Here is a 21,610-nt window from a genome sequence, read left to right on the forward strand (position 1 = left end):
CTTTTCTTTTCTTTTTTTCCCCCTTAAGGGCTACATTTATCCCATAATCAAAGCTTCTGAGAAACTGCTACTCATGTGGTTTCTCATGGTAAAGATAATTACCTCCGAGAATTCACATACACCTATAGGGCCTACTGAACCTCTCAGCATTGGCAGTGTTCACTTTAATTTCATTTGTACTGACGTTCAATGCCAATATTGGACATTTTACTAACTTTTTTTTTTTTACATGGCTGTACATTAACTAAGCAGAGAAGGGACATTTTGTGTTCTTTGATTTCTTTTAGTAACCACAATGACTGAAGATCTGAAGTTGCTGTGCAAGCCTGAAGAAGGATCCAAACCATTAGACTGGGCCTGATATGCCAGCACTGCATTCAGTCAAGCAGAATGTCATGATCAACTCCGTCAAAGGCAGCACTGAAATCTAAAATAACTAGGATTGACAGATAACCGAAGTCCTTAACTTGCTTTAAAATCTTTAGAGGAGCTGTTTCAGTGCAATGATTGGCCCAAAAGCCAGACAGAAATGTCATTTTAATATTATAGATGTTGAGATAGAGCTGTATGGACACTATTATTTTATTATTATTTTGTAAGTACAGTACAAGTATGTCCTCATAGGTTTATTAGCAATTTTCTTTATTAATTTGTATTTCTTTTGTTGAACACAAAAGGAGTTGGTGTACAAGCTGCTCTTTTCCATACAATGAGCGTGAATGGTGACCACAGCTGTCAAGCAATATTTTCAGCATAAGAATTTGAAGTCCTTCCCTCAAACAAAGTTATTGTATGGCTTCAGAAGAGTTTAAATAAAGTGCATTATTTGTATGAACTACTTTAACAATGATGTTATGATATTTTTTGGAGCTTGACAGCCCCCATCCACTGACATTGTATAGGAAAGAGCAGCTTGGACATTCTGCTAAGCTTCTTCTTTGGTGTTCCTTGGAAGAAAGCAAGACTTTGTTTCCCTGTCAGTGTTTTCATATAACACCCCAATTACAATCAATGAAGCAGTCTATGCTGCAAGTGGATTTCAGAAGAATCTTTCCTGTACTTTTGTCATGTTGCAGTGTATATGGCATTTATAACTGATGTGTTTCTTTCACAGGTGTTTGGCTGTTTGGATCTTAAGAATAAAGTGACTACAGTGACTGGTGGAGCTCAACATCTGGGCAAACGTTTGGTTGAAATGCACCTAAAAAATGGGTCACTGGTAAATTCTCGATTATCAATGTTTGCAAGCATGTACAAAGTAAACGTCATGTTCCCAAAGTCAACAAACTTTAATACAATACAGTACTTTATTCACTACACTATACTACCATTCTATGGTCAAATGCTTGCGAGTCAAATTAATGTTAATTATAATCTGATTTTACATTGGCGTCATACAAACATGTTAACAGCAATTATTCTGTACAATATTATATTGCAGTTTATTAGACTGGAAAGTACTGTAACAGCCTATGCCGATTCATTTTGATTACATGTGGCCATCATTGATGTGGATAAACTGCTGGGTAATGAGTTGCACTAGACATAGAATATGGACCTGGCAGGGTTATTTATTAACCCTGTGAATTACAGGTGAAACTCGAAAAATTAGAATATCGTGCAAAAGTTCATTAATTTCAGTAATTCAACTTAAAAGGTGAAACTAATATATTATATAGACTCATTACAAGCAAAGTAAGATATTTCAAGCCTTTATTTGATATAATTTTGATGATTATGGCTTACAGCTTATGAAAACCCCAAATTCAGAATCTCAGAAAATTAGAATATTACATGAAATCAATAAAAAAGGATTTTAAATACAGAAATGTCGGCCCTCTGAAAAGTATAATCATGCATATGTACTCAGTACTTGGTTTGGGCCCCTTTTGCATTAATTACTGCCTCAATGCGGCGTGGCATGGATGCTATCAGCCTGTGGCACTGCTGAGGTGTTATGGAAGACCAAGATGCTTCAATAGCGGCCTTCAGCTCTTCTGCATTGTTTGGTCTCATGTCTCTCATCTTTCTCTTGGCAATGCCCCATAGATTCTCTATGGCAGGGGTCCCCAAACTTTTTTCTATGAGGGCCACATCATTTTTCCTTTCTATAATGGAGGGCCGTAGTCTAACAGAAAATGGCATGGGCCGGAGTGATTTATTGTGGAGATTTTATTATGATTTTAAATGGATTTACAGTATTATGCCTCCTAATGCTAGATTAATTTATTATTTATGCACCATACATATCAAGTGACATATAGCCTATTAAAAGAGCATTATTACTATCGTAATGACATTTTTTCATATTCATTGCTATTGAAATCAAATTATTTACTTACTCATGCGTATTAGGCTAATCAGTGTGAACTATGGGCTTGTTTCTGGCTGGTGAGAAGTCCAATGTCAGGTTCCATTCCTGTCACAGCCAGTCTCAAAGACTGATGCAAATGTTCATCAGTGAGTCTTGATCTCATCGGATTTTTCATCAGTTTCATGCGTGAAAAGGTTTGCTCACAGATATACGTGCTGCCAAAAAGTGTGGACATCTTCATTGCATTCTTTCTGATGTTTGGGTAGGTCTCGTTAGGGAGGGCAGTATAGAATTCAATGAGACTGTTGGGCTTAAACTCGTCTTTCAGAACATCTCAGTTCTGCAACTCAGCCAACTCAAACTGATAAGAAGGCAGGGCTTCGTCAATGTCAGCAGCAAAAGGGTTCTGAAAAAGGCGGATTTCTTTAGCGTGGACATGTAGCTCACGGAATCGCACATCAAACTCCGCCTTCAGCATTTCCAGCGCTTCCACTGACTTTTCAGCTGGGAATGGGACCACTGGTTTCTCAGCTGAGAGGCTTTGGGTAACAGGGAGATGGGTGAAGTCTTGCTTTTGGACTTGTCCCACAAGCAGTGCTAGTTTCACCTCAAATGCTTTTATGTGGGAATACATTAGTTTCCCCTTGCCTTGGAGCTGCACGTTGAGGCCATTCAACATTTCTGTCACATCTGTTAAAAAGGCGAGGTCCCATTTCCATTTTGTGTCGATCAGTTCTGGGCCAGTTTTGCCCTTTGTCAGAAGAAAAACATTGATTTCGGGTAGCAGCTCGTAAAAACGCCTCAAAACTCTGCCCCGTCTTAACCATCGGACATCTCCGTGAGAAGACTCTAGCTCGGACAGAAAGACTTGGAACTGCCTGTGTTTAAGTCCGTGTGCTCTGATGAAGTTTATACATGACACCACCACTTTCATAATCGATTCCCACTTAAGAACTTTGCAGCACAGTGCTTGCTGGTGAATTAGGCAGTGTACTTGTAAAGGGGGCATGAGACCTCTTTCCTCCATTTCTCTATTCATGCGTCTATCAGTCCCCTTGACGCGCCAACCATACTAGGAGCTCCGTCAGTCGTGATGCTGGCCAGCTTAGACCAGTCTAGATCCAACTCTTCTATCGTTTTGCACACTTTCCAAAAATATCCTCCCCTGTCGTAGTACCTTTGAGACGTTTTAGGGCTGCCAGCTCCTCGGACACTTCAAAGTTTGAGCTAACTCCACGAAGAAAAATGAGCAGCTGTGCCGTGTCCTGCACGTCATTACTTTCATCCAGTGCTAATGCAAAAAAATCTAATTCTTTCACTTTTTCCTTCAGCTGGGCATATACATTATACCCCATTTCTTCAATTCGTCTGGTGATTGTACTTGTGGACAGACTCACCGCATTTAAGACGTCTTTCTTATCGGGGCACACCTCCTCCGCAACAGCATTCATACATTTCTTTACGAACTCACCATGGCCTACCGCAGGTTGCAATCAGTTTAGCTACCTGAAAGCTAGCTCGAATGGATGACTGGTTCAACTGGGTTTGCCGTACAAACGTATTTTGCTGAGCAGATAGTCCACTTTTTAGCTTCGACACTTTGTCTGCTCTCATTTGGCCTTGTAACTCGCATACTTGTCTCTGTGGCGGGTTTCATAGTGTCGGCGCAGATTGTATTCTTTGAACACGGAGACTGTTTCTTGACAGATGAGGCAAACAGCCATTTCTTTGCATTGAACAAAAAAATAATCACTTGTCCACTTTTGGTTAAATACCCTGCATTCTGAATCAACTTTTCTCTTTCCCAACCGTTTGGCCATTTTGTTGTCACTTTAAATTTTCTTGCTGGATCGCGTGCACCCGCTCGTTCACGATGGAACGTTAATCTGGGTGAATCTAACAAATAATTTGGCTACTTTAATAATTATAACTAAGGGAAATTTTATTTTGAAAGCCAATATGTATTATCAATATGATATGATTAAAACATATTTAAAATTAAATTGTAAAAATATTTCTCTGCATGGCATTGTTCAGAGGGCCGGTCCAAATGTTCAGAGGGCCGTAGTTTGGGGACCCCTGCTCTATGGGGTCAGGCGAGTTTGCTGGCCAATCAAGCACAGTAATACCATGGTCATTGAACCAGGTTTTGGTACTTCTGGCAGTGTGGGCAGGTGCCAAGTCCTGCTGGAAAATGAAGTCAGCATCTCCATAAAGCTTGTCTGCTGAAGGAAGCATGAAGTGCTCTAAAATGTCCCGGTAGAAGGCTGCGTTGACTCTGGACTTAATAAAGCACAGTGGACCAACACCAGCCGATGACATGGCTCCCCAAACCAACACAGACTGTGGAAACTTCACACTGGACTTCAAGCATCTTGGATTGTGTCCCTCTCCATTCTTCCTCCAGACTCTGGGACCTTGGTTTCCAAATGAGATGCAAAATTTGCTCTCATCAGAAAAGAGGACTTTGGACCACTGAGCAACAGACCAGTTCTTTTTTTCTTTAGCCCAGGTAAGACGTTTGACATTTGAAGCCCATGTCCAGGACCCGTCTGTGTGTGGTGGCTCTTGATGCAGTAACTCCAGCCTCAGTCCACTCCTTGTGAAGCTCCCCACACATTTGAATGGCCTTTTCCTGACAATCCTCTCCAGGCTACGGTCATCCCTGCTGCTTGTGCACCTTTTTCTTCCACACTTTTCCCTTCCACTTAACTTTCTATTAATGTGCTTTGATACAGCACTTTGAGAACATCCAACTTCTTTTGCAGTTACCTTTTGAGGCTTTCCCTCCTTGTGGAGCGTGTCAATGATGGTTTTCTGCACAACTGTCAGGTCAGCAGTCTTCCCCATGATTGTGAATTCAACTGAACCAGACTGAGAGACCATTTAAAGGCTCAGGAACCCTTTGCAGGTGTTTAGCTGATTAGAGTGTGACACTTTGAGCCTACAATACTGAACCTTTTCACAATATTCTAATTTTCTGAGATTCTGAATTTGGGGTTTTCATAAGCTGTAAGCCATAATCATCAAAATTATATCAAATAAAGGCTTGAAATATCTTACTTTGCTTGTAATGAGTCTATATAATATATTAGTTTCACCTTTTAAGTTGAATTACTGAAATTAATGAACTTTTGCACGATATTCTAATTTTTCGAGTTTCACCTGTATGTGGTTTACAAGATACTGCAAGTATCAGTTACAGGACAAACAACATCACACATGATTTTGCAGCTGACTGCTGAAACATTGAACAAGATTCTGAATATTCTCAGAATAAAAAGTTTAGATATTAAGACTTTGCATCACATTCATAATGAGATTTCTTATGTTTTTTGTATACACTATTTCAAGAGTATTGTTCAGACATGTCCTTGCATTTTCATTTACAGTGCTGATGAAGTTTCCAGGGCCACCCTTGTTCTTGTGAGAGATGAGAGCAAGAATGGAGATATTTTGGAGGTTAATGCTGATTGGGCAGACGTTGTTTGCTTTGCTCAAATTATTTTTTTGGGTAATTTTTGTTTTCTATCAGTCAGCCAATTATGGCTGACCATTGCATACTTGGCATTAGAATTCATGTAATTTGATAGTATAGGCTTCACCTGAGCTCTTATCATTTTGTTTGTCTAAAAATGTACTTGAACTCTGAAGATCTAGATTGCATTCTAGTTGAGACTAGAATCTCTAGTTATGGGGCGACTGTGGCTCAGGTGGTAGAGCTGGTCGGCTGCTAATCGCAGGGTTGGTGGTTCAATTCCTGGCCCACATGACTCCACTTGCCAAAGTGTCCTTGGGCAAGTCACTAAACCCAAGTTGCTCCCAATGGCAGTCTAGCGCCTTGCATGGCAGCTCTACCATCATTGGTGTATGAGTGTGTGTGTGTGAATGGGACACAGTGTAAAGCGCTTTGCCCAATATGTCGATCACAAAGGCAATGCTGGTAGATCGCACAAAATTTAAATGTGCTTTCGTTACATTTTTATAAATATGTCTTTCCTTCTTTTAGTTTCTGTCTGACTTGAACTTGAGTACATTTTGACCAGGCGAGATTTTTGTTTATTCAGTTGCCATGACAACTAGGTTTGCCCTCCAAGGGCTTCTGAGAACAGAGCGCGAAATTGCAAAGCTAGCAGTGTTTGAGACTAGCTACCAGCGGCTACTGCCCTGATTATGCAAAACTGTCTGATTCCATTTAGTGCAAGTCTTCAGAGTAAGGTAAATGCCCTGGCTATTGTAATCTATTGTGCTGTAGGTGTTTTTGGTTTAATGTGTAAACTGGATGATATCAACATTGAACATTATTTTTATTAATTTATTTTATGAATTCCATGTAGGGATACATGCAGTAGTCCCAACAAGCATTTATTTTATTTTTTTAAATGAACTTTTTTTTAGTTGGTAGATCTTATTGAGTTGGTCATTTAAAAGTAGATCATCACGCAAAAAAGTGTGGGCACCCCTGTTCTAAGGTAAAAAAAGCACTATAGTTTTCTGCAAAAAGTTTCCTCATGAGTATTGCATGCATGGATCTATTGTAAAATGTTTATTTTGTTACTAACACAATGTTTAATTAGAAAAGGTTCTATTAATTGATACTATTAATCGATTTAGAGCTGTGCAAATGGCAAAAAAATGGTCAAGAGAACAGGGGTTAATTTTATTAAATGCATTTACATATCAGTAAAATAAACTGCTCCACAATTTAATCCAAACTGTCAAAAGTTTAATCTCTTCCAACATTGTGAGTCTCTGTGGGTCGGTCAATTCGGTACACAAATTCAGCAGGAAGGAAGTATCCCAGGTAATCCACTGTGTTTGGGGTTGTGTCTATGTAGTAATGGCCCCCCTCGCCATGATGACTGAAGCCATGCGTATGCTCCACTCTCAAGTCAAGACCCTGTGAATTGGTCAATTGTAATTTATTCATAACAGAAATTTGATCTCTGTCTTATGTTTCCAACTTCAATGCAACAATTACTCAAGAGTCCTGACATTTAGAATACAGGCAATTTAGAAACAATCTGAATAATTTTTTAAATATTTTATTAATGGTGTTCCTGACTTTTTAGCAACAGACATTTCCTGTTTCATAATATTATATAGTAAAGCAATGCAATATTTTTGGCTTGTGTGCAATATTTAGCAAAGATGCAGAATAATACACTCAAGTGCGATGAGGCCAGTAGCCATAACATGCTAGTGGGTTGATACTCACTGGGTCTTTGGACACCATGACAGTTTGACATATCAGTGGGGCACTGACTTCAAAATGCCTGAGCCAGTTATCAACGTCCTCATTTGAGTTAAGAGGGCAGGAGGAGAATTCACGAGGCTAAAAGGAGAAAGGGGCAGTGAAAAGGTTGCTAACATTCTTACTAATGTCCTTACGCTTTCAAGCAAGTTTTATCAGTATTCAGAAAGCTAGATTAAACTATAGAGGGCAAAGTTGTGCAAAGAATGGCCAATTTTTAAACATTTGCTGCTTATGTGTTAAACAAATTCTTCAATAAATACTTCTAAGCCTTGAACCAAACCAACCAGTTCTGAGATTAATCAAAACATTACAACAGTGGATTAGGTGCAACAAAAAAAAAAAAAAGTTGAAAATCGTAAAAATACAAAAAGGTACATCATTTAACAACCCTAATGTCACTGCAAACCTGAATGACTTTTGTTCTGTGGAAAACAAAAAATTAAAATACATATATATATATATATATATACATATACATATACACATACATATACATATATATACACACACACACACACACACACACACACACTCACCCAAAGGATTATTAGGAACACCTGTTCAATTTCTCATTAATGCAATTACCTAATCAACCAATCACATGGCAGTTGCTTCAATGCATTTAGGGGTGTGGTCCTGGTCAAGACAATCTCCTGAACTCCAAACTGAATGTCAGAATGGGAAAGAAAGGTGATTTAAGCAATTTTGAGCGTGGCATGGTTGTTGGTGCCAGATGGGCCGGTCTGAGTATTTCACAGTCTGCTCAGTTACTGGGATTTTCACGCACAACCATTTCTAGGGTTTACAACGAATGGTGTGAAAAGGAAAAACATCCAGTATCGCGGCAGTCCTGTGGGCTGAAAATGCCTTGTTGATGCTAGAGGTCAGAGGAGAATGGGCCGACTGATTCAAGCTGATAGAAGAGCAACTTTGCCTGAAATAACCACTCGTTACAACCGAGGTATGCAGCAAAGCATTTGTGAAGCCACAACATGCACAACCTTGAGGCGGATGGGCTACAACAGCAGAAGACCCCACGGGTACCACTCATCTCCACTACAAATAGGAAAAAGAGGCTACAATTTGCAACAGCTCACCAAAATTGGACAGTTGAAGACTGGAAAAATGTTGCCTGGTCTGATGAGTCTCGATTTCTGTTGAGACATTCAGATGGTAGAGTCAGAATTTGGCGTAAACAGAATGAGAACATGGATCCATCATGCCTTGTTACCACTGTGCAGGCTGGTGGTGGTGGTGTAATGGTGTGGGGATGTTTTCTTGGCACACTTTAGGCCCCTTAGTGCCAATTGGGCATCGTTTAAATGCCACGGCCTACCTGAGCGTTGTTTCTGACCATGTCCATCCCTTTATGGCCACCATGTACCCATCCTCTGATGGCTACTTCCAGCAGGATAATGCACCATGTCACAAAGCTCGAATCATTTCAAATTGGTTTCTTGAACATGACAATGAGTTCACTGTATTAAAATGGCCCCAACAGTCACCAGATCTCAACCCAATAGAGCATCTTTGGGATGTGGTGGAACGGGAGCTTCGTGCCCTGGATGTGCATCCCACAAATCTCCATCAACTGCAAGATGCTATCCTATCAATATGGGCCAACATTTCTAAAGAATGCTTTCAGCACGTTGTTGAATCAATGCCACGTAGAATTAAGGCAGTTCTGAAGGCGAAAGAGGGTCAAACACAGTATTAGTATGGTGTTCCTAATAATCCTTTAGGTGAGTGTATATACACACACACACACAAGTTTTGAAACACTTGACTGAAATGTTTCTCATCTTAAAAATCTTTTGATCTGAAGGCATATACTTCAATGTTTGAAATGAGTTTTGTAGACAAAAATTGGTTTGTGCTGCCATATGAATTTTTTGATTAAAAAAGGTTTTTGAAATTGATGACTTGGACAAAATAATTAAGAAAAGCATCTAATAAGTGCCCGACGTAGATGAGAACTCCTTCAATACTGTTTAAAAAGCATCCCAGGGTGATACCTCAAGAAGTTGATTGAGAAAATGTCAAGAGTTCATTTTCTGCAAATTTGAAGATGCTAAAATATAACACAGTTTTTATTTATTTTGGATTGTGTTTAGTCACAACATAATTCTCATATTTCTATTTATTTTATTAAATAGCTTTGATGACTTCAGAAGTTTTTTGGCCGGTAGCGTATATACACATCTTTTCCCACATAATGAAAGTGATCACGTGACTCCGGGCTGTTAAGCCACAAAAAGGACAACAAAAAAAAACAACAGAGTAAAAGAAGTCAATACAATATTTTCTTCTAAAGTCTTCTAAAGCCTTCTAAAGCCATACGTGTGATGAACAGACCAAATTTTTAATTAAATCATTTATTGACTCCCAATGGTAGCGCTCAAATCTAATAAAACACACTGGCGAAGGTTCAACACTGATAGGATCTGATATTGTTTCTTGTGTGTCTTGTGAGCAAACAACATGATGTCAAGCCTGCTGTGTAGTCACCATATTTGATTTGGGTGCAGGTTTGATAACATGTTTGATCATGACAAATTTTGGTCTGTTAATCACACAAAGTTTTCATATAGCTTCAAAAGACTTGGAATATCGTGCATGGGTCATGTTTTACTATGGGTCTACTTTTTTTTCATCTTGTTTTTTGTCCTTTTTGGAGTTTGACAGCCAAAAGTCACTATTTACTTTCAATTTATGGTGAAAAGGTGTGTGAAGTTTAAAAAAATCCTTTTTGTGTTCCACAGAAGAAAGTCATACCAGTTTGAAGCTCGAGTAAATAATGACAGAATTTTCAATTTTGAGTGGACATTTCTCTAACGTGTTTTATGATGGAATAAACAATGCATCTCATAAGCACTCTGATTGAAGTATTCAAATTAGAAATTATGGTACAATATAATACTATTGACTCTAGTTAAGGCGCATCACATTTACCTTTGAAACTGTGAAATTCCGCAAGTGAAGTAGGCATGAGTGGACATACAACACGTGTAAAACCAGTAAAAAAAATAATTGCCAAGCACCATATTTTTAATGCTGCACTTCATACTCTGCAAGAGTGAAGTTAAAAAGAAACTCGCTGCCAAAATTATATCCTTGTCTATTGTGAATATTCAGTGTAGCTGTGTATGAAGAACCGCCCACACAGAGGTCACTGCCAAAACAAGCAGCGTCTTATTGGTGAACTTGGCAAATTCGCCTGTCAAGGTTCACCAAACTCCCTGCGAAATCAGCAAGGGGAAATTCTTAGCCACTGGAAGTCCATAGTGCGAAATTCACAATCACGTGGATTCCCATTGAGATGTCTGCATTTCGCCTGTGGAGCTCCGTGCGATATAACAATATATTTTAAAGGGTTAGTTCACCCAAAAATGAAAGGTCCGTGCGAAGGTTTATGTGACCGTGCCTCAAGTCATTGACAACAGGTATAAAATATATATATTTGAAGTTTATTGCAAATTACAATATCCTCAAATTTGTTTGAGTAATTTAAGTACTGAGTAAAATTGTTAAGTTGTCTGAAGATGTAAAGAGGCTAACTCCATTATGTAATTCGCAGCACACTTTATGGGAGTTTCCATGATAGCGAATTCCCTGATTTGTTGTTCTCACTTAAGAGGAAATGTCTCATTGGAGAAAACAAATTCTATTTTTTTCTCTCTCTCTTTTTTGCATTTACAGCCTTTCATTTTCTTACCATGATGTGGATCTTTGCCTTTCCCTTTTGTATGATGAAAGTTCCACCCAGGGCCACGCTTTTCTTCCCATAATGTTCTTCCATGGTCTTTCTCATGCAACTCACAAGACTGTCCTCTCCAATCCTTCTGCAGGCTCTCACCTCAATGACCTGCAGTGGTGAATTTTCAAACCCTGTTACTGCTTGCTAATACCATTGTGTCACAAGCATGTTTTTTCAATGGAAAGTTGATATTAATTAAGAATGCAAAACTGAATGCGTAGCATTCCTAAATGCAAGCATTGATCACTAATTTGTCATTTATCAGTGATCACCAACCAAAACAATAGTACCTACTGTATCTTAAGCACTATTTTGACAGGCATCATCTAAATAATTTTTGTGTTACAGATATCGGTATATTCATAAATGGATTCAGATGTGATTGGCATCACTGTAGTTCTTACTAAGGTGTGAGTGTATTTTGTCTGGATATGGGTGTTATTGTCTACAGAAGGTCATGTACTCTTGATGCATGCATCACAAAACCCTAATGAAATAAAGCCTTGTGGAAATGCAATATCCGCAATCACGCACACACTCCAGGATTTCATTAGACAGGATTTGATTTCACCGGGAATGCCCAAGTTAACTGTAGACTGTGGTTGCAATGTCTAAATTTTTTTCCTCATAAAAAAGTTAAACTCCTAAAAGAGATGAATTGTAATTTTGCAATACATGTATAAAATCATGATCACTCACATTAAAATGAAGACTCAAGTCATATCAGTAACCTTATAAAAGCGGTTTTATTCTACATATTCAATTCTGCCATGTTAGAAATCACATGACCAGCCAAATACTACTCGCTTAATCTCAGTAATATATTTTTTTTCCTTCCATGAAACCAAAGGGTTTATCACAGTAATTTTTTTGTTGCCCAACATTTCCTGTTGCCCAAATATTTTTGGTGATATATTTTTTACATTAAGGATTAATTTTAAAAAGAAACTGCACATTTAATGGCTTATTTTGGGCTTGGTTTACCAGACCAGGATGCTTATTTCTTATGTTAGATCTGACAACACTGGTATATCACCCATCCTTCACACAGAGTATTGGAATTTTTAAAAGAACTTTATTAACTGTCCTTTTATTCCATTCTAACTGATTACCAGTTGTAAAGGAGGATGCGGACCGCCAAAACTGGAACAAAAACATGCAGTTTCTGCTCAGAACGAACTGAAAAACATACATTTTTAGTCTTATTCAAAAGATAATCCTAATAACCGATCCAAGGTTTTTACCTTTCCAGGTTTACCCTCACATGCATAGAGGTTTGCAAGGAGGCCAAAATCACAGTCATGAAACCGGTCACTGTAATTCTCCAGCAGACATTTTCCATCCACTGGGTTGATGGAAGAGAAATAACTGCTATTCACTGCACGTCGTCCTTCAGCTTCAGTCAGCACCAGAGGCATTAACTGGGAGAGGATAGAAGAGAGCTCATTCAACTTAAAAACAGTGCATTAAATTGAAAAGCAGTGTGGCAAAATGAAAGAAGCTACTATATATTTATAAAAAAAGAAATTTGGTACATAAACTGTTGAATGAACTGTTTGGTACTGTTGGTGCAGTTATTATAAAGACCTCTGCATTCATGCCAACTGTTTTGGAGGAGACGGCACCAGCTCCAAGTATAAATGCACCAGGCAGCTCTAACTCCTTGGACACGGCGTTCATATCGTAAACCTTAGAGCAGAAATATTACACTGGTTAGGTTACAAAGGAAGAATGTGCTTTTATGAGAGTTATAGTAATGGTTTATTAACAAACCCTGTCCACTTGGACCAGTGGAATCAAATAGGGTACACCTCCAACATCAGTAATACGAGGTTTGCCGCACAGACCTAATAAGAGAGTAACAAGTAATGTTTTAACAGCCTGTATCCCTCTGGAAATGTCTGTTGTGTCGACACTCACCTTTAACAGGAAACCGGAAAGGCTCTTGCGTGAGATCTGGACAGTCAGCGACAGACACTTTTACATCAGCGAAATTCTTATTCAGTCCCGATTCCAGCACTATTGCACACAAAAACGTATTAGTCACAATGAAGCAATAGCTCTGGTCTTTGCAGACTTAAGTCTACTCCAGTCAATACTAAAAAAATTGTTCAATTATTTAGGCTAAATTAATCCAGAGGGCTTTTATTATATTTGTACAGGATATTTAGGATCCTAGGATTGATTGCATATAATGAAAAATTCCATTAGCAGTTCAATACACATCTTTTAGCATTTATTGAATATAACACTTTGAATTTCGTGTCTGAAATGTGCTTTAAGTGCTCTTCGAGAGCCCAGTAGTTGACAATTGAACTTTGGACTTAGGTTTACTCGAGAACAATGAAAGTAAATACTCTTGCTGCACGCAACATCCGTCTAAATGCACATTTAAATGCAATGAATTGAGAATTATTACCCTGACATAATTCCTCAAGGTTTGGAACATGCAGCTGGAACTTTTCAGTCTTGAAGGCGTCTGCCATCCTTCCCGTTGTGTGTGTATCGATATGTGTCAGACAGATTCGTGCAGCTAAATCACATGATAACGGGCTTTTCAGAGAAAAGCAGAAATTGACGTCGAAACTCTTGGAAACGCTTTGATTGGCCACCCAGATAACGTTAACAAGCTTCCTGAACATTGCTCCTCCTTTCTTAACACGTGAGCACGGTTTTGGATTTAACGTTGAATAAAAATCAATCTAAAGATATTTTAAAGGATGTAGAGATAACTGCACTTTCTGTGATTCTTTAACTGAATCTGTACTGCAGATGTTTAGGGACTGTCCGCTTATTTGAATTTTTGTGACTGTATTACTCAACGATTACTTTTTTATGATCAAAAGGCATTAGTCCTTAGACAAAATTAGTATGTAATTGTTAATCTTTTGCCGTTTCTAGTCAAATTTCATGTTCACTGAAGGAAGTATAGGTTGTAATCCAGAAACTCATTAGGAATTAGCATTTTTGAGCCATGGATTTATTAATAAATTCCAAGTATTTTCAAGTACTGTTTACCACAGACCTTATTTTACTGATAAATTGAAAACCCCTATTATAAAAACCCATAGGACATTCCTGAGGGAACTATGGAAATTAGCTTTCTAAGTTTGCCTACAAATTGATGTGATGGTTGAGTAGCTCTATAGAGCACAACAGTGCCCACCCAAAAAAACAACAACAACCCTGCAAACAAGCCCGCACTGGCCCTTTGCGGGCCCACTTAGGGCTAGCCTAAGGGCCCCCAGCAGGCTGCTAGCGCAGGGCCAATGAGAATTTGCTCATTGGCAAAACGTTGGCCCTGCATGGGCAGCCCTCCCTTAGCCCCCAGGAAGCCCTCACTAAGCCCACACAGGGCCCGCACACACAGGGCACTATTAATCTACAACAATAGATCTTGTTCACAATTAATCTGTTTCACTATAAATACTTTTTGGCTACTATATAAGTCTTTGGGAAAAACAATTATTCTATACATCTGGAATGAATGCAGTCACCACATAACTATTTTCTGTATTTTCAAAAATATACAGTAGTCAAAGGGATTTCAAATCAATATATTTATTAATTACAAAATATAAAACATTCAATTCAGGTTAATACAGGTTAATAATTATTAGCTTTAAAGCTAATTTAACACTCTGAAAGGGACTAAAAATCCTCTATACAAATATAAAAATAATTCAAATAAACATAAAAATACCTTTGCTGGGAAAAAAAAAATATATATATAAAGTTCACTCTTCCCCCGGGGTCTCTTGACTAGTCAGCAGACGGTGGTACCGCTCCTTTCGTCCACCCGCTCTGTCTCTTGAATTCCGCAGCCACACCTTTATTTCACTCTCAATTTCAGAATCACGAGGACTTGGCTGAAAGGAACATTTTCTTACAGCCTCTGAAAAGCAAATAGGCATAAAACAACACTGTGTATGGGAAGTAATTAATATATGCCATTTCTAATACCACATGCTTACCTGTTACAACCCTCCTTAGACTCAGGTTCTGAAAAGGTCTCTTTTGGTTTGAGCCATTCCAGTTCAATTGAGTGGCTAAAGAATGGCCAATCAATGTTGTCAATATTCTCCTAGTTGCTACCTGGACATTACACCCACCAATGGTTCCTAGATAGGCAGTCTAACAGGAAGGAACATACACAAATTAAAAAGGGATTTTTCAATAAAATTTCAACAGCAGCTAATTATTAGGTCCATAGATAGACAACTAAAAACAAACAAATATTCAGCAAACAATAAAGTTTCAATACGTATTAAATGCTGAAGGGCTTTCACTGTGACTGTGAGGTTGATGAGCATAAATCCTCTGTTTGCATGTGAGAGAGAGAGAGAGAGAGAGAGAGAGAGAGAATGCACACAGTACTTACATCTACTGTGTTTACGTGAATACTCGACTTGGCATTTTGATATATTTTTAGGTTTATTTGGCCATTTAGGTGCACAAACGAAGACAAAGGCTATGCTTGTCTGTGTTGCGCTTGGAGCATGTGCACAGCATCCTGCCAGTAGAATTCTGTTCTCTTTCCCTACTTATCACACTTTTAATATTTCTTTTGAATATAAAGCACATCCTGCTCTTTTTTTTTTGGTAAGTATCCTCTAAACACAGTTAGTTATGTCTTAAATAAGCATAAAAGTTTTTAACAGAAACGGCAATTCCCCGGTTGTATGATGAAGTTAAGCGAGATATTCTGCTGTCACTCTCCTAACCCTGAGCATGTCGATCAATTTTTGTTTCTGCATAAAAATCTGAAAACAGTGGCATCATGCCCATTCAAAGTGCACGTTCCCCCTCATATTTTTCCTCCCTGATAATTTTTTTGTCACAACTTTATTCCTATTATGCTCCATAATTACCAGAGCCTATAACGACTCAAATGTATTCTTCTGGATGTGTAATAAATCGGTCAGCATCAGCCCGCCCCTTTTTCCTAATATGGTGTCTGTGTATATCAAATGTACACGCGTAGCTCTCTAGAATCTTTGCTGTGTATGTTCAAGCAACTCACTCGTCTCGCACGTTGAGCTGGCAATGTTTTACAGATGGTCTTGAAGTGGTACGTGGGCAAAGCAACAAATCGGCATTGAATTAGTTATCGGATGATATTAAAGGGTAGTGGGATTATTTGTGGTTGACCTGGAAATTTTAACTTGATCAAAAAGTTATGGATTTGATATTAGCTGCGAATTCAGAGCATTAACTTAAGTTGTGTCAGTGTAACGTTATCGATAGCTAGCCTAGTCTAACCGAAAACTAGTTGGCTAACGTTACTGCCTGCCATACAAAGCCAATAAGCCATAGTAACGTTATCTGATCGGTTTTGAAACATCTGTTCTGTTTTGTCTTGTGTCAAAGTCTCCAGCTGGTTCAATTGTTTTCAGCTTCATAGAAATGAGGGTGTTAAATTTGTTGTAGGCTAACTGCAAAATCCAACCTAACGAAATCTGTCAAACTTCTTTCAAAGTCCTTCATCACATATTAATATTAAAATAACTTAATTTCAGAGCACCACAAAGTCAGACCTCAGCACCTTTATGTACCTTTAATGTAAGATGGTTCTTAGGTCACATACCAATTTAAAATCATAACATAAAAACTGCAATGGTACTGTTTTTAAAATCATGTGTAGTAGGCCTAAGTGTACAGTAAGTGTGTGTGTAAACATGCTTTAATGAAGTAGACTTCAAAAGTAGACTTTTGAATTTGAGCTTACAGTTCTTTCATCAACCTGTCTTTTACATAAACTTACAAAATAGATACTTTAACTTAGTCCTCAGATAGAGGAGGGTTGCTGCTAGCTCCGTTAAGGTATTTCTGTCCCTCCCAAGCTGCATTGAAATGGTATGTTTAGCAGCCAGAATTTAAACATTTTCAGGGGAGAAACCCCTGACCCCTCCTAACATGATCCATATCACCCGTCAGAAAACAATTGCAACGTCTCAGATTGTGCCCCCAGAATTTTGGCTTGCATGACGCCCCTGTCTGAAAATTTAATAATTTAGAATGATTTCAACGTAGAAGAAATTACTTTATTTGGTGCACATTCCAACACTTAAGACCAAATTGTTAAATACTAAGTGTCTAAAAGAGTTTGAAAAAACTAAGTTAAATTTAAGTTGTTACCGTTTTTGCTTTTATGGAATGTTTTAAGTTGTTTAGTCATTGAGCAGTGTAGACGTGCTTCAGCCCTAGTAGATACACTATATGGACAAAGTATGTAGACCCATTGACTTGGTTCCCCTTTGCAGTTGCAACAACTTTCCCAAATACTCTTGTGGATGTATGAGCATAAAATTCCACTGACACCCCACAATCTTGTAAAAATCCTTCCCAGAAGAGCGAAAGTTATTGCAACTGCAAAGGGGGACCAAGTCCATGTTAATGCATATGGATTTGAATGGCATGCCATTGAAGTTATTGAGGGTGTAATAGCATACTTTTGTCCATATAGTTAGAGCCAGAGGCTCGGTCAATGCTAGTTCAAAGTAATTTCTGTCTTGAGAAGAGCTACTGTTGACATACCAAGTCTTTCCGACATTGATGATCTTCCATTTTTTGCTCCAAGATATCCATGTCCTGGTAGTTTTGGAGGGGTAATATGACGTCATCTGGCAATGTGACCTCTTTTGTGCTTGATCGAGAGATATTTGCCACTGTTCTCTCCAGCATAGTCAGCCTGTCCTTAATCTCCTCTAGTGTACTGACTAAATATCTATCAATACCTGAAAATGAAGAAAACAATTAAAACTGAGCACAGAGACCGTTTTAGCAGAATAATAGGCCAGCTATAAACTCGATTTATGTAATTTACTCTTTTGCGCATGCAGGCCACATTTAAAAAATCAGTCAGTCAGTCAGTCAGTCAGTCAGTCAAAAAAAAAAATTGGATCTGGAAATAAATCGGAATTGAGCATTAATGCCTGCAGTCTGAACATAGCCTTTGTGGCTTTCTGTGTCACTTTCTCTGTACTATAATGATACATAGCCTTTACAAATATACATGACAACTTATGTTGTTAAAATACTACTGTATCTGTAATAGGTGAAAATATGAAATGTGCTAATGAATAGAGATGCACAGATTGACCGGAATGGGCCGATTTTCCCGTGATCGGCCATGACCGGCGACCGGCCGGTCAGTCCATATGCCGATCTTATGCCAGTCAATGCACTCATGATTACCATCGCGTAACATCAGCATCACAGCAGTTTCACACCGCAAGCGTGAGCGGCGCATATTTTTCTCGGAGTACATGTTAACAAATGAGTGCATTCACAACGGCAGCATGAGCAGAGCGTGAGCGTCAAGTGTGTGCAGTGAAGCGTCGGTTTCGGCACTGAGTCTAGTTTTTGCTGTGCTGCGCTGCTCACGCTCAATTAAAGTGAAAGCACCCTTTCGATGGACAAAATAGAAATTATTTCTATTTGAATTATTTATTATTTTATTTTCTATTTGCTCAAAATGCACAGAATAAACGTGTAGTGAGTTTTAACAAAAAACTGGAGTATGTCAGAAAATAAAATGAATAATAAAAAACATTTATAGAAGATATACGCATTTAAGCTTATTTTTAATCATTCAGTTGCATTATAGCGATTATCTGTTAAAAAAAATGTTCTATGTTATATGCAAAATGTTCTATTAAAGAAAAGATGGAAAATAAATATTTCTGTGTGCTGTAAAGTGGTTAGAAAAAATTAATTTGGAATCGGCTAAAATAGGTATTGGCAGGTCAAACTCAATGAAAAACCGGAAATCAGAATAGGCCTAGTGTGCATCTCTACGAATGAAACAATAAAATCCACAGACAATACATTACAGACAAAATCCTAATATTATTAGGTAATGTAAGGCCTAGCCTAATACTGAAAGAAATGGATATTAACATTGAGTTCTTCTATCAAGAACCAACTCTTATTGAATAACCATCATTACAAGATGTAGCCACAAAGAATAAAAATAACTTTTGCTTCCAACGCTAGAGAGGTGTAAGCCTTTTTACAGTTTTTACCTGCTGATAGAGAGTGCCTCACAGGAAGGGGAAGGCTGCAGGTGAAGGACGGCTTGCAAGTGGAAGGTGGATCTCAGGTGAAAGTTGAAGGTGACTCGCTGGTGGAAGGTGACTCGCTGGTGGAAGGTGACTCGCTGGTGGAAGGCTGACTCGCTGGTGGAAGGTGACTTCGCTGGTTGAAGGCGACTTCGGAGGTGGAAGGTGGCTTGGAGACAGAGTAACCAGAGAGTTATGACCAGAAGGTGGCAAACCCATGGGTGATGGTGGAACTGGTGGCTGGTGTACGACTGCAGCTGTGACTGTTTGTGATTGTCTCTGCCGTTTCAGTGGAGCAGGTTCAGGCTCAAGATCAATGTAGCGTTTGGTAGGTCTGCACAAAATGAGGAAAAACAATCCAAGAATGCATTTTAACACACATAAACAGCTGGCTCATACTAAACAACTGGCTCATACTATTTTAGATATAGTAATAGTTTGCTTTCAGGATCTTGTTCACAACATTCATAACTTAGAATGCACCAGCACTATAATTTATGTTTAATATTTAACCTAATTTGCATAAATGTACTAGACAGTAAAAGCAATAGAACAACACTTACTGTCTTGACCGCTGACTGCGATCTAATTCTTCAGGTTCACTGGCTACAATTAGATTTGTTTCTGCCATTTTGGCTTTATATCTTGCCTTTGCATAATCCACTGTAAGAAACAAAATAAATGTCAATAGGTCTTTCATCTATTCACATTTTCCTTGACACCTTTTTATGCAATGCTTAGTTTAAGCTATTTACAATTCTGGGAGAGAAAAAAAAATCTACCTGCTGTGCCCAAAACACAGATTTCATGCGCTTTCCAAGTCTCTCCAGGAACTTCATGCATCAGCAAAGCTGCCTTCTGTTTACCAGGGTCAGTATAAGGTGGCCACAGAGTTATGGAGGAGTCCTCATTAAGCCATTTGCTGCTCACAATCCCTACTGAGTAATCTGGGAACTCAACAATGCTGTACAGGGCCATCTCGCTTGTGCAAGGTGGTTCGCTGGTGGAGGGTGGCTCGCTGGTGGAGGGTGGCTCGCTGGTGCAAGGTGGCTCGCTGGTGCAAGGTGGCTCACTGGTGGAGGGTGGCTCACTAGTTGAAGGTGACTCGCTGGTGGAAGGTGACTCGCTGGTGGAAGGTGGCTCGCTAGTTGAAGGTGACTCGCTGGTTGAAGGTGACTCGCTGGTGGAAGGTGACTCGCTGGTGGAAGGTGGCTCGCTAGTTGAAGGTGACTCGCTGGTGGAAGGTGACTCACTGGTGGAGGGTGGCTCGCTGGTGCAAGGTGGGTCACTGGTGGAGGGTGGCTCGCTGGTTGAAGGTGGCTCGCTGGTGGAAGACATTTACATATACAAAAAAAGAAAGAAGAAAAAACCCTCAGTAGCTATGGAGAAATGGAATGGCTGCCCATTCTGTGTCTGTGTGGATCAAAACATATTTTCTTGTTATATCTGACAGGTAATTTATTTGGTCTGTACTTTCTAGATGACTTGCTTTATAAACACCTATGTCTTTTGAATCTAGAGGACTGGAGTAAAGGGAATCTAGCTTTGAAAACCTCTTGAAAATTATGTACTTTGTATTGGTCTTTTCATCACATAGTATGTTCTGTACCAGTCCCAATTTCCCTTGAGCCATCACACAGTTGTCCCCAGTAGTTGTGGCAACGCAGAACTGTTGAAAGATTGCCTATTGATAGTTTCTGAAAAAGTTACGTTCAGTTTTATAAAGTTACATTCATTAATATTGACACAATAGTAATTCCATACAAAACGCGTTGCAAATAGGTTAATTTTCCGTTCTCCAGAGCGTGAACACAAATAAGCACAAATATACACTGGAGCGTTTGGCAAATCTGTTATATTAGATATATTATATATATATATATATTATTACAGTATCAATTGAGGGTGCTCTTGCTTGCGTTTGAATGTACATAGCACCACCATAGAATCGGGCTTTTTAGGCGGGAGCGAGAGCGCTAGACCTACATCAAATACCCTAACGTCACACACATTTAACGGTATTTATTTAAATGACGAGTAAAATATGCCTTAACTGGCCGTAAAAATTACGGAAAACCATTGTTTGTGTAAATACTAGATTGGGTCCATCGACTGGAAAAGACAGTCAGACATAATGGGATATGAAAGCGGCAGTTTTTGAGGAAAACTAAGTTCCTTCAGACTGTCCTGTTAGTAATAATAGCCTATTAGATTGTATT

The 21,610-nt window shown here is 38.8% G+C and overlaps 2 protein-coding genes across 2 annotated transcripts; both read right to left on the reverse strand.

Annotated features, from left to right (window-relative positions):
• Positions 1 to 6,954: 6,954 nt before the first annotated feature.
• c3h11orf54 (chromosome 3 C11orf54 homolog) lies at positions 6,955 to 13,922 on the reverse strand. The gene is made up of 8 exons (XM_052113215.1): positions 13,748 to 13,922; positions 13,249 to 13,347; positions 13,102 to 13,175; positions 12,916 to 13,017; positions 12,573 to 12,749; positions 11,287 to 11,436; positions 7,533 to 7,649; positions 6,955 to 7,214 (listed from the first exon to the last, which is right to left on the reverse strand). The coding sequence occupies exons 1-8, from the start codon at positions 13,812 to 13,814 to the stop codon at positions 7,041 to 7,043; spliced, it is 960 nt and encodes a 319-aa protein (XP_051969175.1). The 5' UTR covers positions 13,815 to 13,922; the 3' UTR covers positions 6,955 to 7,040.
• Positions 13,923 to 19,373: 5,451 nt separating this feature from the next.
• On the reverse strand, positions 19,374 to 20,790 carry LOC127624263 (melanoma-associated antigen E1-like). The gene is made up of 3 exons (XM_052099007.1): positions 20,174 to 20,790; positions 19,955 to 20,054; positions 19,374 to 19,725 (listed from the first exon to the last, which is right to left on the reverse strand). Exons 1-3 carry the CDS (start codon positions 20,727 to 20,729, stop codon positions 19,374 to 19,376), a joined length of 1,008 nt encoding a protein of 335 aa, XP_051954967.1. The 5' UTR covers positions 20,730 to 20,790.
• Between the last annotated feature and the right edge of the window lie 820 nt (positions 20,791 to 21,610).

Source organism: Xyrauchen texanus, chromosome 3 (assembly GCF_025860055.1).
Source record: "Xyrauchen texanus isolate HMW12.3.18 chromosome 3, RBS_HiC_50CHRs, whole genome shotgun sequence".
Classification (NCBI taxonomy): domain Eukaryota; kingdom Metazoa; phylum Chordata; class Actinopteri; order Cypriniformes; family Catostomidae; genus Xyrauchen; species Xyrauchen texanus.